Source organism: Notechis scutatus, chromosome 5, assembly GCF_049901735.1.
Source record: "Notechis scutatus isolate UNSWTSFEM ecotype Mainland chromosome 5, rNotScu1.2, whole genome shotgun sequence".
NCBI classification, from domain to species: Eukaryota; Metazoa; Chordata; class Lepidosauria; order Squamata; family Elapidae; genus Notechis; species Notechis scutatus.
Window position 1 is genome coordinate 54,243,793 of NC_142013.1, and position 16,832 is coordinate 54,260,624.

General features: G+C 34.9%; 1 protein-coding gene across 2 annotated transcripts; it reads left to right on the forward strand.

The window, feature by feature from the left end:
* The first annotated feature begins 809 nt into the window (after positions 1-809).
* On the forward strand, positions 810-15,438 carry ETS2 (ETS proto-oncogene 2, transcription factor). Of its 2 annotated transcripts, XM_087966784.1 has the most exons (10): positions 810-1,208; positions 5,270-5,341; positions 8,187-8,301; positions 8,711-8,830; positions 9,192-9,392; positions 10,257-10,340; positions 11,197-11,439; positions 11,870-12,137; positions 12,632-12,746; positions 13,985-15,438. In XM_087966784.1, the coding sequence occupies exons 2-10, from the start codon at positions 5,270-5,272 to the stop codon at positions 14,198-14,200; spliced, it is 1,434 nt and encodes a 477-aa protein (XP_087822910.1). In that variant the 5' UTR covers positions 810-1,208; the 3' UTR covers positions 14,201-15,438. The 2 variants fall into 2 exon arrangements, with proteins under 2 accessions (XP_087822910.1, XP_087822911.1); XM_087966785.1 differs by lacking the exon at positions 11,197-11,439 and having other exon boundaries at positions 897-1,208.
* The last annotated feature ends 1,394 nt before the right edge of the window (positions 15,439-16,832 follow it).

Genomic DNA, 16,832 nt, shown 5'->3' on the forward strand with positions numbered 1-16,832 from the left:
TTAGAAACTCTGAAAGTTTGTTTGGATTTGTATAACATGCTAAGTCATTAAGCATAATTTACAAATCACAATATTTGGGTTCACACAACACACTAACTATATGATAACCTAGTTTAGACTACTGGGCTAAGCTAGTTCCTGAACCAGTGAATTTATACAGGTAGTCCTTGACTTACAATCACAATTGAGCCCCAAATTTCTGTTGTTAAGCAAGACATTTGGGAAGTGAGTTTTGGCCCATTTTACAACCTTTCTTGCCACATTTGTTAAGTGAATCACGGCCATTGATAAGTTAGTAATGTTGTTGTTAAGTGACTCCGGCTTTCCCATTGACTTCGCTTGTCAGAACATTGTGAAAGGTGACCGTGGGACACAGCAAGTCATAAATATGAACCAATTGCCAAGTATATGAATTCTGAAAACATGATCATAGGGATGCTGCAAAGGTCATAACTTTGAAAAAAAAAGTGTGCCATTGTAACTCTGAAAGGTCACAAAACGAACTGTTGTAAATCGAGGACAAGCTGCATGTACACCCAATTGGGTAAACCATACAGCCATACGGTATAGAAAAGAGAGCTTAATCCATCCCCCGAAGTTGGCAGATCTTTCTAAGGTACCCATAAGCAGGTCTCTCCCAGATGTATTCAACTATCGCTCCCGCCATTCCAGGCGCAAAACTGCCTCGCTGCGCCGGCTAAGGAGATCGGCGTTCCGCTTCTACACATCTGGCGGGCATCCGTGGGGCGACGCCAGCCTCCGAGGCTCCATCTACCTCCCCGAAGGAAGCGGAATGTCTTCCCGCTCTCGGGTGGGAGGAGGCTGGCTGGGCTTGGCCTAACCGCCTCCGCCTCCCTCCCTCGCCCTGTCAAGAGCAGGCTAGCCCAACACGGGTCAGGGCGACGCATTCGATCGCGGGCCGCCAGCCAAGCCTGCCGAAGCTGACGTGCGCTCCGTCACCAACACGCTGCCTTGTGCCCTAGGCAGGAGCCTTTCCTCTTCTTCCGGCGACGCGGTTTGCTACGACGAGGCTTCCTCCGCTCCGTTCAGCCGGTTGAAGATAACCGCGCTCCGTTTTCCGGATGCGTGTTTTCGGTTGACGCGCAGGGATATTTAGGAGTCCCCCGAAGGAGACTGGGACGGATTTCGGCGGGCGCGGTGGTGACGGGACCGCGCGCCTCTTGGGATTTCGGTTCGGCGGCGCCCAGGTGAGAAAGGGAGGAAACGGGCCGCCGAGTCCAAGAGGAGACCGAGGGAGGCAGGGGCGTTTGGGACCCGCGGACGAGCCTCCGGCCGGGTGGGGAGGAAGGCACGAGGGAACAAGCGGACTCCGCCTGCCCCTTTTGCCCAGGACGCGCTCTCGTTCCATCCAGGCTTCCTGCTCGGGGGCAGATACACTTTTGCCATTCTCTGAAAATGCGTGGGCCAGAGGTTGGTGGTAACATAATCTGGTGCCCGCCATCCGCATTGGATTACAACTCCCATCACCCTCAGCCATCAACTCCAGACCCGATGGAATTGTGTTTCAAACGTACCTGAATGACGGTGGGAGAAGCTGCTCCATTTAGTGTGTGTGGCTTCATGTTGTTTGGATAAATCCCCGGTGAAAACGTAGGGATTTTTGTTTTGGTTTTATGGTTTTTCTAGATCCGTACGACATATTTGCTGAGCGACCGAAAGCTTGTTTGGGGAGAATGCCTTAGATCCCCCGGTTTGTCCGTAACTGAATATGAAATTCTTTAAAAGAGGAATTATTAGGATAACACTTTAAAAAGCTATATGAACAATTCTTATATGGGAACCAAAGATAAAGGAGAGGTGCGCATTGGATTTCCCATGCAATTGTTTTGCCAAGTTTTTTTTTCCCCTTGCTTAAATAGAGGCTCACTGTCAAACAATAGTTGGATGATTTCTCATTAAATTATGACCCAGAAAGGCAACTACAATGTGTTGGGGGGGGTGGGTTTTCACCAATGTTCGGTTTAAGAATTTTTTAAAAAATGTAGATTGGAGGTGAAAAAAATGTTGATAAAAAATTCACCGTTTTTATCAATCTAATAAATATTGTTAAGTTCTAATTAGGGGGCTTTTGAAAATTTTTATATTAGTAATTTGCTCACCATATGTTCCCTTTCCCAAAACTGTCATATGTAGACATGACAGGGCATTAAATCAGTTTGGAGGTTTGTTTTTGTGTTTGTGTGTTAAGGAGGCAGAACTGTTGCATTTCTTAAGATGCGACTTCAGTGCCTATCTCTCAAACCTATAATAGGTGCGTAGGCTGTTGGTTGCAAAGCCAAGTTGCATATTCACGTTTATATTGTGTAATTATGGATTAAGCCTTAAAATGTAGCAAGTTGGAGTGTTGTATTGGAAAGTATTAAAGTATTGAATTATCAGTAAAATCATTACTGAATTTCCAGTAAAATCATTACTGAATTTCCAGTATTTAAATTCCTTTTGATCTGTGATATATAATCTGATAGGGTTTCTGAAATAAACACAACTTGAGTTCAAATACCTGTTTATGCTAATGAGGAAGTTAATCTGAAATTATAGTACAAGCATTTGTTAATTAATACTTATTCAGGGTGAGATCACTTGCGCATAACTGAATTTTATGTTGTTTACTTGCAAGTTTGACTATTTAGTATAAGCAAGCTGCTATGGGCTGCCAGATCTGGGCTGTAACAAATCTGAGAAACTCTTTACTCCCATCTGGTGGCCATCCAGAGATTTTCAGTCCAGAAATGGTAACCCTAATTTCATGGCAACTAAAACTGGTAAGCACATGGGTTTCTGTGCAATAAATAATTTCCAACTGGTATTTGATACATTTTCTTTTTCCATGCTTTTTTCTTTTTCGTTAGTTTGTTTTTCACGATCTGCCCTCTTTTTTAGTCCTAAATTGTCACATAATTCTTTATTGCATCCTTAATTAATGGGATTAAAATAGGTCTTCTGTGTCATAATGGAAAATGTTGAATAGCAGATGATTCTGTTTAATCCTGTTTTTGTGTGTGTGTGTCAAACAAATATAATCCATACTTGGAAATCTTATTCATGCCCTGCAGCTTATTAATGGGCATTACCAAACTACAATAACTGAAAGCTTGTTGTATAGTTAGGTGTTCATGTATTTGAAGATATCCAAGCTATTGTTAGGAAATCATTTTTTCCAGAACTATGTCTCCAAAATATTAATGCTGGGGTTATTGTGATGGTGATGGGATCAGATAATTATATAACCAACAGAGATTTGTATTCTGTGTTGTTGTACAAAGATACAGTCAACGCTTGAATATACAGGTTTTTTTAATAGGTTTAGATCATATTATACTTATATGACTGCTGAAGTTCAAAATGTTAAACTACCCTAAATATTTGAGGCCAAACATTTAGAAGGAGGAGGAGAAAGAACTGTACTATAGATACTTATAAATGTATAGAAAGAAATAATGGCAGTGGTATTTTTACTAGAATGAGATATACTTACCTGAAAAAAATTGCATTTTAATCCAGTATAATGGATTTTTAAATATTCCATATAATTAGAACTTCTTTTATATTTGAGCAAGGCAATCTTCATGTTAAATATTATTTTGATTGTTTCTAGTCATGTAAATATGTATGTATAAACAATAGTAATAACTTCAAACCAGCTTAGCTTTCGTTGTCAAAATATTTTAATTATAGTTTCACCAGCCTCCCCAGCAACTTTTGCATTCTTTTTATATAAATTAAACTAAAATTTATGGGATACTGATGGGATTTAAGAGTAACACAATCAAAGTGATAGTGCCCAAATCTGATACCAAAGAGTTAACCTAAAACAACAAAGCATTGTGATAAAATATGTGTCCATTGTGTCAAACTGAACAACCCCCAACCCCCTCCAATGACTAATGACCTTTTCATTCAGTATATTCTTACACTGAATATAGGTATTCAGATTTTACCTTAACTCCATCAACTATAGTTTTAAGAGATTTAATTTTTTAAAATTGTATGTCTCATTTGGCAGCATTAAATACAGTATACTATCATTTCCTTTTACTGTCCTTTTTACTGTCCTGGGGACGGGGTTCTGATTGTGAACCTGTTATTTTTTAAAGGATCTATAACAATGCAGATAGTCCTTGACTTACAACCATAATTGAACCCAAAATTTCTGTTGCAAAGTAAGACAGTTGTTAACTCAGTTTTGCCCCATTTTACAGCATTTCTTGACATAAGCAGTTAAGTTAGCAACAAAGTTAAGTGAATCTGGCTTCTCCAAGGTCACAAAAGGTGATCAAAGGACCCTAGGAAACTGCAGTTGTCATAAATACAGGCTAGACGCCAAGCACCCAAATTTTGGTTACATGACCATGGGGATGCTGCAACAGTTATAAGTGTGAAAATTTGTCATGTCACTTTTTTAAATGCTGCTATAACTTTGAATGGTCACTAGATGAATTGTTGTAAGTCAAGGACTACCTGTATCAAAAAAATTAGATTCATATCTTGATGCCAGGCATGAGTATCCTAAAGCATGGGTCCCCAACTCTTGGGCGGCAGACTGGCACTGGACCATTGCCCATTGGGAACTTGGCCGTGCAAGTGATGGGTGAGTGCATGTGTGCGCTAAATCATCCCCTCTTCCTCCTCCCTCCCAAACATTACCACTGCTGATCTGTGGAGCCAAAAGGGTTGAGGACCACTGTCCTAAGAATTTTGCCTGGGGGTAGAGATAAGGAGGGGGGGACCTCAAACCTCTGACCTACATTTGTTTATGATTTTTCCTACTGTATTAAAATATTTTTCATGGAGAAGGATATTGTAATTTTGATTATTGTTTAACAAGGATGTTTGTATTAGAAGATGCTTATGTTAGAAGATGAAATGATTGTATTAAAAATTTAAAAAAATATTTAAAAAATAATATAAAAATAAAATATTCTTCATTGTAAATTAAAACAGCCAAGCCTTATACATTAGTATTGACGATAATTATTTTCACTTTCAAAAGTAATTCTACAATGCGCTATATGAAAGTGATTTGTCTTGTTCATCCTTTATTTTAAAGGTCCATTTACATTTAATGGTAGTTTGACTACATGTGTGTATTGTATATAAGAAAATTGGCGTCATCACCTCAAAATGAAAGAATTATCATGTTTGTATATTTTTGTGAGCTGCAATAAATGCATTATTTGGATATAACCATGAGTTATTATTTTTATTTCATTTATAAACCAATATTTTTGTATTTTGTTTCTACTTTTAGATGAGTGAATTTGGAATTAAAAACATGGATCAAGTAGCACCTGTTTGCAATGTATATAGAGAATTGTTCAAGGTAAGCCATGAAGGAAAAACAGATATGTTTAGTAATACTCAGGTTAACACTGGGCAAAGGATATCAATTTAATGTACAAATTAGGAGATCCTATATAATGCTATGTCAGCAATAATTAATGTTTTTACTGAGTTATTACTGTTACTGAATTAAGAAGTTACACAAATCTACAGTGTCATTTTAATGCTAATTACATTTTAAAAAAAGAGAACAAAAGTAGTAAGTAATCCTCTCAGTATAGCAATTAACTCTTCCCTGGTCATCTCTACAAAAGATATCTAATATGCCATTGATATAACTAAAATTATTTTCATATCACTGTCAATCTTTATTGCAATATCAGTGCCATTAATATGTTTTTAAATGGTTTAAAATGTTTTTAATGGTCTTGATATTACTTCTATACAATTTTTACATATTTTTAAAATATCAACTTCATATCTTTTTGCTTGCTTTGATGTTGTAACATAACCTTTTAAAATCAATTAAATATAATGAATTATATAATACAATTAATTATATTGAAAGCCCTTGTGTCAGTATTGCCTCAAATTCAAAATTCTTCAAAGAATGTTTACAGAATATGTACTAGAAAGTAGTTACTTATTCATTGGCTTGATAGTAAGTGTGGGGCTATTTGTTCACTTACTTAAAAAGATAAATCATAATGTAACACTTTTGATAAATGTCACTTATTGACAGAGCTGCTTGTAAAGCATCTTGTAGGCCATTGGCCTTGAGTGGGACAGGCCCATCACAGTGGAGCTTTTCTGAGTACTTTTAAGATTTGGACATGATATTTTATTACAGTTGGTTGGATTTAAACTATAGAAATTTTAAACTTGCTCATTTTACTATTTAATTTCATGTTTTAAACATGCAGAAAACTTTTGAAGTACAGTATCCCTTTTGATCTTACAGAGTGTTACCCATTTTTTCCAGTGACTCAGTGTAAGGGATCATTTATTTACACAAAACAGAGGAGTTTCCAGATTATGTTGAAAGTATTTGGCCTTTCCTCTAAATATTAGTGATGACTCAGATCTTTTTATCTAGTAACACTGAAAGAATTTGTCATTACTATGCCAGCTATCTAACTTTCTAACCATTTCAATTATACAGCAAATTGGTTAAATTCTTGATGTTGAACTTTGTAACTTGTTAAATCTATAGGTATAGTTTCATTATTCTAGACTGAAACACTTTGGCTAAATTTTACATAGCTCTTTGGTCGCTCATTTAAACAGTATATAAATTCTATAATAACTCAATAGAAACTTATGCTGCATTAATATTAAAATACCTGGTGGTACTGCTACCCCATCAATTTGATAAGTGATTTATAAAATAATATAGATTAATATAACATAATCACAATGAGATGTAAATTGCATTTTGATATGCAAACTGGGCTGCTTCAGGCATACATTGCTCCAGAGTTTCTTGCATTTATTTATTTGTTTATCAAACCTGCATGTCACTCAACTCCCAGTGACTCTGGATGTCTTAGGATCAGGCTATTTGAAAAACCTATAGGACTCTGGCCATACTTTATTGGCCCTAAAAAAACCAGACTCATTGCCTTAACTATTGTATGTATTACTGATGAGATATTTGGCATAATCATGGAAAGTTCTTATGCAGTTTGAGAAACCTCTGCTGAACTAAGTTTTTTAACATTTGTAACTGAATCAGACAATTAACATAACACATCCTTCTAACTATATATGGTGCCAGGCAATCCTTTAAAGGCATTTAATGCAAGTTTAATGTGTTTAATACAAGTATTGACGCATAGAAGAAATGCAAGTCTTTAAATAGTACCAAAAGGCCTGAATAACTGAGTCAAAAATGTATCAAAGGAGCTTTTCAAGTTTCTAGATCTGTATATTTCAGAAAAAAATTCTTAAAAACTTTGTAGTTGATATTATGGAAATAAAGTTTTTTTTTTTTTTTTAGAAATGATTCGATTGCATAGAATGAAAGTATCCAAATTCTTCCTCAGTGACCTATGAGTTGCACTAACATTTTAGAACATGTATCCAAGAGATTTTCAATTCTGAGTTGGAGATGATAACAGTTTTATTTATTATTTGATTTATTTGATTTCTATAGCCATCCATCTCAATGTGTAATTCTGGTGGCATGCATCATAAAACATAATAATTTACAACAATTATAAGAGTCCAGGCACACAACCAAGTGTGAGTAGTCAATATTGTCGGAGTCATCCTGACCTCTGAAGAAAATATTATTTTAGAGGGCAGGTGCTAAGGCGGTTTTTATCCACTGACATTTTTTAGCTAATGGGACCTGCAACATTTTCAAACTGCCTGACCAAACTGGACAGGTAGAAATGACTGGGAGAAGATGTTCCCTAAGATAATCTGGCCTCAAGCCATGAAGGACTTTAAAAGTGATAACCAGCACATTGATTTGATAACCAGTGCATTTCGGGAAGATCGATGTTAAATGTGTCAAATATGCACATTACTAACTACGTAGCAGTTGAATCTTCCAAATATTCTTCAAAGAAACCCTATATAGAACACATTGCAACAGTGCATGAGAGAGATCACAAGGGCATGAGTGACTGTGAACAAAGCCTCCTGATCCAGGAAGAGCTGCAAGTGACACCCCACCTTAAAGTGAGCAGAGGCACTTCTGGCCATTGCTGCCACCTGCTCTTCTAGCAAGAGCCATGAGTCCAAGAGGACCCCTGTATTGTGCACTAGGTCATCTGGGGCATTGCTCCAAATTAGAATGCCACATTTGCTTTGTCATAATATATTAAATTTGCTGTGGATGTAATAAGATACTCACATTGATGTTTTCTATGTTTCAGCGCCAACATGCATTTGATAGCTTTGAGGGTGCTTTGTTTACTGGATTCTATCCACCACTAAATGAAGATCAGACACTTCAAGAAGTGCCAACCGGGCTTGATTCTATTTCTTTTGGTAAAGCTTGTTTTTATAAGTAGTTTTGTCATGCTAATTAAAGAATTCAAAGTCATTTACACAAGAAATTAGAGAGGAATCAATATCCCAATTATCAAAAGTCATTGCAAAAGTTCATATTTTAGAAATGTTTATATAAAAAATAATTTGATTGTGCACACATCTTTGTAATCATTATGTAGCCTTAATAGTGGCCAGGAATAAAGTAGGAACTATTACGGATCTTATATTAAGAATTCTAGCTAAGATTTCCAACATTTTCCAGTATTGAAATATTAACAGTTCAGAAGCTATACTACTGACTAGATTTATTTGATGTTAGACATTCATACAACATTCCTTCTTTTTCTGCAGATTATATTCTCTTTGTTCTTGTTATGTTCAACATTATAATTCCTTTGTTTTTCAGAATCAAGCTCTTCTGAATTGCCACTCTTAACTCCATGTAGTAAGGCTGTAATGAGTCAGGCCTTAAATGCAACTTTCAGTGGCTTCACAAAAGAACAGCACAGACTAGGCATTCCAAACAGTAAGTGGGAGGGTTTTCCTTCCTTCCTTTCTAATATGGATTAGGCTAATTGATTGTTGTATCTTCTTCCTCATCCTAATATAATTAAAATTTACTGTACAATTCTCATTTACTAAACCATTACTTCCAAATATATTCATCACAATAATGGTGATGTTCATATGAATTTGCTTAAAATTGTATTCTATATTCCTGCAGTTGTAAACTGAGTTAAATATTAAGAGCTTTAACTCCAAAAATGTGTGGTGGATTCAGGTGGTAGTAAAAAGGGATAGTAGCTATTATATGTTAGGGTATGCTACTATAGCTTTCCTTGGGGGTGGAATCTTGATAAAGTAATTTGTTTTCTTCCTTTCTGCAGATCCCTGGCTTTGGACACAACATCATGTATGTCAGTGGCTTCTCTGGGCCATCAATGAATTTAGTTTAGTGAATGTGAACTTTGAGAGATTTGCTATGAATGGCCAAGACTTATGCAATCTGGGAAAGGAACATTTTTTGGAACTAGCACCTGATTATGTTGGTGACATCCTCTGGGAACATTTGGATCAGATGATAAAAGGTGAATAAGCTAAATTGAAGTGATAGCTGAATATGCAGAATACGCAAGTTGTGGCAACATTGAGAAAACACTTGTAAAACTTCAAAGTAAATTCTAACTTGCCATTTATTTATCATCTAAAGCATTCCATTTGCGGAGATGGGGTGGACGTGGCCTGCACATGCCGGCCTACAGGCCGCCAGTTTGACACCCCTGATCTAAAGGAACTAGACTGCTTGCTTCCTGTACTATTTGAGGTTATCTTAACATGGGAGTTCTTGTTTTGATTAAGCTGAAGACATAGATTAGAATTGATTTTAGATGGATTCATATACTGTGCTAAGCCAAAACCAAAAATATGTGGTCTTGGCTATAAACATACTTGGAAGCAGATAGAGCTGATCCAGTAAAAAGCAGCCTTACCCAGAGAAACTCACATTGTGACTTTGGACCAGTCAACATTTCTCAATTAAGTATAAAGATTGCCATTGTTGTGACATCTTGAGGGAAAGGAGAGATTGTTTTACATTATTGAAAGAAAGGATAATCAGAGTAATACTGAAAATGTAAAAAATACATACATCTCACTGATTTAACCCTAATTTATATATTTATACTGTATGTGACTGTACAGCTTACAATAAAATAGATAAAATACATAATATAAAATTACATGTTTTATTTTTAGAGGTATAAGTTGGACTGAACTGTGATCAGTTAAAGCCTTTTTTAGTTCCAACACATTAATTTTCAAAATGGCAGGTAATTTTGCCATAAAATACAATTTGGTGAAAATGCTATAACTCATATACGGTATCACACATTGTCAAAGCAAATTCTCCTATTTAGGTGTATATTTAAACATCTTTGCGGGTTTTTTTTCAGACAATGAAGAGAAGCCACAAGATCAATACATGGAAAATTCTCACCTTACTTCATCTCCACATTGGGTCAACAACAACTCTTTAGGTAAATTATTTTCAATAACCATAGTATCAAAATTAGAGGGGCGCAATTTACTGTTTAAAGTAAATAAAGTTTCTTGTTCAATATCTTTACTGAACAGCAACTGATTGTAGACTGGTGCATTTAAACTACAAAAAGTGTTTCCGAGTTTTTTTGTTTTGTTTTGTTTTTGCTGTGGGCATGTCGGAGAAAGAAAGAAATGGACATAGAGAAAAACATGGATAAAGTTCAAAATACCAAAGTACGTGCTAGAAACTTGGAAAACAGGGATAGGGCAGAAAAGACTTCTGTTTCAAACCAGAAGTTGATATTTGAAATCTTATGTGATGTTAGTGGTCAGATATATGTACTTCATTTTGACAAACACTCCATACAGTATAAAATATAAAGTGTTTGAGTTTGATGAATGATATCAATTGACTTTAAGAATTAGCTATTACTTCATGTCTTTGTGAATACGGAATAAATATGATATATTAAATATGTATGGTATATTCAATTTTGCTTTGCTAAAAGTTTAGAATCACTAAAATCACTTAACACTATACTTAACTCACTCAAGTTGAACTACTAGATGCTTTAAGTATACAAAAGCAATTGTACACATGGAAGTGCATTACCATAGTTATACTAGTAGGAGACAGAGTTATATTATCATTGTATTTCAGCTGGTTCCCTCTTTCAAAAAAGTATAAAGATTATGCTTTGTTTAGTTGATAATATGAATAATTGTGGCATTTATTAATAGATGGTCACTATATTTTATTCAGGACAATCCTCAAAGTTGTTTAATTGGATGGTAGGTACTATTACATAAGTTAAGGGATTTCTAACCACAGTTTTGTGGGTTGTTTTTTAGGCACTAATGTTGAACAAGTGCAGTATTGCACTCAAGTACCCAGCTATCCAAAAACGCTAAGTTTCCCAAAAACCAGAATTCTGGGAGATGTATGTCAGACGACAATTGGGCCAAACCTTGTTAATCTAAAACAAGAATTTCAGATGTTTCCTAAAGCACAATTAGAGACTGTCAATGTGAACTACTGTTCAGTGAATCAGGATTTCACAAGAAATAATCTGAACTTGGTGTTGGATAATACAAGTAAGATGTCTATTTCCTTATGTTTATGAGCAGTTATATATTCAAATATGAGATTGCTTATTTTTGTTTTAATAGCCCACTTCTTTGTTTATGACTTAATCATAAAAGTGATTTAATGGATTTCATAGAGCTAGTCTTGACTTTAATTTTATAATTTTACTGATTACATATAGACAAAGCTACAGTAACCTGGAAGGGATTTAAACATCTCTGAAGATATATTTTACTATATCTGTTCTAATTAGCATAATCAAATATATTTGTAAAATTAAAGTATAATGGAATTTCGGGGTTTATTCTCAATTTTAGCACTCCTAGTTCAATTATTTGCATGTTAAATAAGAACAATATTTTAAAATTCAACTTCAGGTATAATAGTTGTTCAGATTTAAGGAAATCTCTATTCATGAAATTTTCTCCTTTTGTCCAGGTAAACCTAAAGAGCATGATTCAAATGACAGTGGCACCGAAAGTTACGAAAGCTCAGATTCATTGCTACAGTCTTGGAATAGTCAGTCCTCCCTAGTAGATGTTCAGCGGGTCCCATCTTATGACAGCTTTGAAGATGACTGCAGCCAGTCCTTGTGTCTGAACAAACCCACAATGTCCTTTAAAGACTATATTCAAGAAAGGAGTGACCCTGTAGAGCAAGGGAAACCAGTTATTCCGGCAGCAATACTAGCAGGATTTACAGGCAAGTAAAATATTTCCTTTTCCCCTCTTTTGTCTCTAGGCCTCCTTGTTTTACTAATGGTTCAAATGAAAATTGTGTATGCTAGGACTCTTATTCAGGCCTCTCTTCTTAATCTGAAGTGATTATTTTGATATAAAGCCATAGTTCCACAACATTGCAATGTCCTGTAATTTTATTTTTCAAATAAATTTGATTCAGGTGAAGTTGAACCTGCTCTAAAATGTAACATTTTAAGAGAGAAAAAGATTAATTCAGACAACTCTTCTGGATTTTCATTTTTTTTTAAAAAGCCTCAACTGTTGTAATAAATCCCTATCATTTACCAACTTTTTCTAATATAGATTTTGGTGTCTGGTTGATCTTTCAACCAAGAAGGTTTTTAAAAGAATCGTATTGTTAATATTTAAATCTTGAAAACTAACTTATCTGATATTCTTATGAATTCTTGTGTCTTTCTGTATGTATACTTTAACCATTTGTTTTGATATTGATAGGTAGTGGACCCATACAGCTATGGCAGTTTCTTCTAGAACTTCTGACTGACAAATCTTGTCAGGCATTCATAAGCTGGACTGGAGATGGTTGGGAGTTTAAACTTGCAGATCCAGATGAGGTTAGTAATTCAAGTCATCCATTATTAAAAATAAATGGAAGTTTATAGCAGCCAGCAGGGTGTAGCTGTAGTATATATCAAACTAAGATTAGGAAACTGAGTTTTCAGTCTATTCTTGGCCTTGGAAAGTCACTGTGGAATTTCAGGGCAGTCTCTGTATTTCTAGATAGAGATATATCTTTCTCAGTCTCCATCCAACTTACCTTATAGATTTGTTGTTCTGATCAAATGAATGAAGATCCTTAATTAAGCCACTTTGAAGCTTCCAAAGAAAAGGCAGGGTGTAAACTAATTGCACAGAGCCACCAGAAAGACAAGGGCCACTTCAAACATCTCATTCACAAGCAATGATATATGATTAAAGCTTCAGTTTCATATATTAATATGGAATTGTACAGGCGAGCCTCTCATTAATTACGTTGTAAACAGAATAGTTTACAAATGGTTCTAAACATACGATCTTTTGTTTAATGGCCATTCAAAGTAGGGCAACTCTGACAAAAGTTACTTACAACCAGTACCCACACTTAACTACCATTGCAGCATCCTCACAATCACATGATCAAAATTTGGGGATTTGGCAACCAGCATGTATTTATGATGGTTGCAGCATCCCATGGTCACATGGTTGTCATTTGCAACCTTTCCAGGGGGCTTTTGATAAGCAAAGACAATGGGGGAAGCTGGTTGCTTAATGACTATGTGATTCATTGAACAGCTGCTATTCAATTAACATAGCAAAAAAGATAATAAAATCAGGTGTGACTCAGTTGACTGCATCACTTAGTGTCGAAAGTTTTGGTCCCAATTGTGGCAGTAAGTCAAGGACCATCTGTATAACTTTAGATACAAACTCTCAAATTATGGAACTTCATATTCTCTGAAAGGATGATCTGTTCTGAAGATGTACTAAACAGCATGGAAATTGTGCTCTTTATTGAGATGTAGACTTTGAGGCTCCAGTAACATTAAGTAGTTGCTCAGTAGCTAAATTTATATTGGTACTGAATATTACAACTGAAGTTTAATTGGACCCAATTATATAGTGTAATTGAATTTTCTTGTTGGACACAACTGAGAGTTATGGTTGGACTTGTGTCTCTGTTAATGATTGAGATTCATGGCACGTGAAAGAAGACTAATGATTCTGCTGCTTTTAAAGTAGAGCTTTAATACAATTTTAAAATTGTACCTAAATAACTACATTGAATTGTTTTCTTTCTTTCTTTTTATCTCAGGTTGCAAGAAGGTGGGGCAGAAGAAAAAACAAGCCCAAAATGAACTATGAGAAGTTGAGCCGTGGCCTGCGTTATTATTATGATAAGAACATTATTCACAAAACTTCAGGCAAACGTTATGTATACCGCTTTGTATGTGATCTACAAAATCTGTTGGGATATACAGCAGAGGAACTCCATGCAATGCTAGGAGTACAGCCAGATACTGAAGACTGAGCACTGCAGTCTTGTGAGCTTTGGATGCAAAAACGTATGAATCTGTGATTTGGGACCTTCTACACCAGTCACTGGATTTATCTTCTGGCTGTTTGGAGTAGTACACTGTTGAACTCCTAAAAGAAGTGTTTTCATAATTGGGGGAAGAAGTGGATTCAGTTTCAGGCAGAAAAAGAACTTATGTATCCAGCCTTTTCAGCAGTCCTTCCAGAGGTCAACCCAGTTCCTGACTAAACCTGAAGATAGCAAAATACTCTGGGGCTCAAGGTTCAATTATGTCAACTTCTAAATAAGTAAAGGTGACACCCAGGCTAAACCTATTGGAATTTCAAGCATTAAACCCCATTTTACTGTTAACAATATTGCAGACATTACATATCATCATTTGTTTTATTGAAGGAGAAAAGGCTAGGTATGTTTTATTTAATGTATGTGCCATATAAATTTACAAAGGGCATTCTTTTATAGTTGTGTATGTTTCATCGTACACATCTTGAAACCAAAAGGAGCAATGGCAGAGATTCCGTACAAAGACAGAAAAAATATACCATTTCAAAAAAATCTGTATATTTATGTGTGGTGTGTATGCTTAAGCATGTTCATATGTTTCTCTGGCAGTGAAAAGCTCCTATTTAATAAATATTGTATATTGTAATTTAAAATCATGTAAACATCTGAAGTGGAAAAATGTGTTTTAATTCAAAAGAGCAGCTTTTACAGCATCTTGGAAGATTTTAATTTTTTAAGGGAATTTGTATAAAATAAGCACATGCCAAGTGCCCTGTCGCAGAAGACTGTTTAAGGCTGACAGACACCTGAACTTTTATGGCAAGAAGCTAATTGTTCACTTTGGGTCATAAAGTCTCATTTGAGTGATGTTGTAACTGAAAATAGCAATGTTGCTGAACTATATTTATTAATGGAAAATCACTTCTATGCATGTCCTTTTAAAAACAATTGATTATATATATATAATATATATATATTATATAATATATAATAATATATATATATATTATTCTTTCAGTTGTCCCTTTTCCATCCCTTTCATTCACTTATAATGAATTATCCTGATTAAAATAAGAATTCTATTTTTGGAAAAAAAAACTGATTTCTTTTCTGCAATTAGAAAACAGATATATAGCAGCTATTTTTACTGCAAAAGCAAAAAGCTTCACTGGAAAACATGTAACAAAATGAAGTTTAAAAAACATTGACTTTTATTAAAACACCTTGAACAAGGGCCAGTAATTATGTAGTTATTTGTGTTTCAAAGTTGTTACTTAACTTCATCTTAAACAATTCATTGATAAATCTCTAAACAAGACAAACTATATTTGCCTGATAATTCCAGTATAAATACAATCCCAAATTTAGATTTTAGAATAGATGCAGAATTTTAACATTATAAAAGTGGGTAACTGAAAACATTGCTAAATCTATAACATCATTTTCATTCAATGTACTTTTAAATTGGAGAACTAAAGTTCTTGCTTCCAGGATAGCTTTGACTTGTTCTTTAAAGCAATAATTCTAAGTTACACAAACTTTTTCTAAGTTGTATAAACATTGCCCAAGAAAAGAGTACTTGCTGGTAAAATATACATCAAAATACAGCTGTGGAAAATTTGGGAAGTTTTCCACTCGTGCTTTCTAATGGCAGACGCATCTTGTATTTCATTTTATCAGTCTTCATCTTGTTGAATCTTAAGAGTAGAAATGAAGTGTCATTTTACTAGCAATCCCATTCAAGTAACATCTAGGCTTTTCTGCACGATGCTTCATTTTTCCATGAACATATTGAAGGAGCCATTTTTTAAATAGTGACTTTTTTTATTCATATGCCAAGACATGTGATAGGTTAAAAACTGGTAGAAACTTGTAAATCAACATTTGGATTTTTCTTATAGTTCATATCTTGCTAGATATTAAGCATGGGAAATGCAATATAGCCTGCAAACTCACAGTTTTTTAAAAAGCAAATCTTAAGGTCAATTTTATGTGATAGGAAGAGAGAATTTAATTCAATCCTTTTATTTCATAGTTTCTTCTTTTGTAAAATTTAGCTTCTGTATAATGCAAAGGACTTGAAATAACATGCAGATTAGGAGATTCTCACATCACACATCCATACCATGTCAATTTTAGACCATGATTTGGGTCTATTTGAATAATATGTATATTGGTTTTTCCCCTGATTTCTCTCTCTCCATATATCTTAGACATTTAGCTCATCTACCATTTTAAAAAATGTTCTAGGTAATGTTCTTCTCATTTCTTTCTTTACTTTTATCGCTTTTATAGTCTTAATTTTTTATCTATTATTGCGTTGAAGTCTCCTATACCACAGATGATATTTTGTAATTTTTTGTAAAATTGTAAAATTGTTCTTGTCCCCCATTCAGGGCATATTTTTCTATTAATCTGACCCACTTTTGATTTAATATTATTTCCACGATCAAAATCCTTCCCTCCTCATCTTTATAAATTTGCTTAGCCGAAATCGTCTCCTTGATATATAACACTATCCCTCTCTTCTTTTGTTGTGCTAGTGATACAAATATTTTCCCCAGTTTGGTGTAGTCCAGTAGTTGTTGGTGTTGTTCCTTTATATGGACTAATGTCAGTTGTT

Coding starts and splice junctions, on each gene's coding strand:
- ETS2 (XM_087966784.1), top strand. CDS start 5,270: ATGAGTGAATTTGGAATTAAAAACATGGATCAAGTAGCACCTGTTTGC. Junction 8,302..8,710: donor GCTTGATTCTATTTCTTTTG/GTAAAGCTTGTT, acceptor TTTGTTTTTCAG/AATCAAGCTCTTCTGAATTG. Junction 12,138..12,631: donor CTAGCAGGATTTACAGGCAA/GTAAAATATTTC, acceptor ATTGATAGGTAG/TGGACCCATACAGCTATGGC.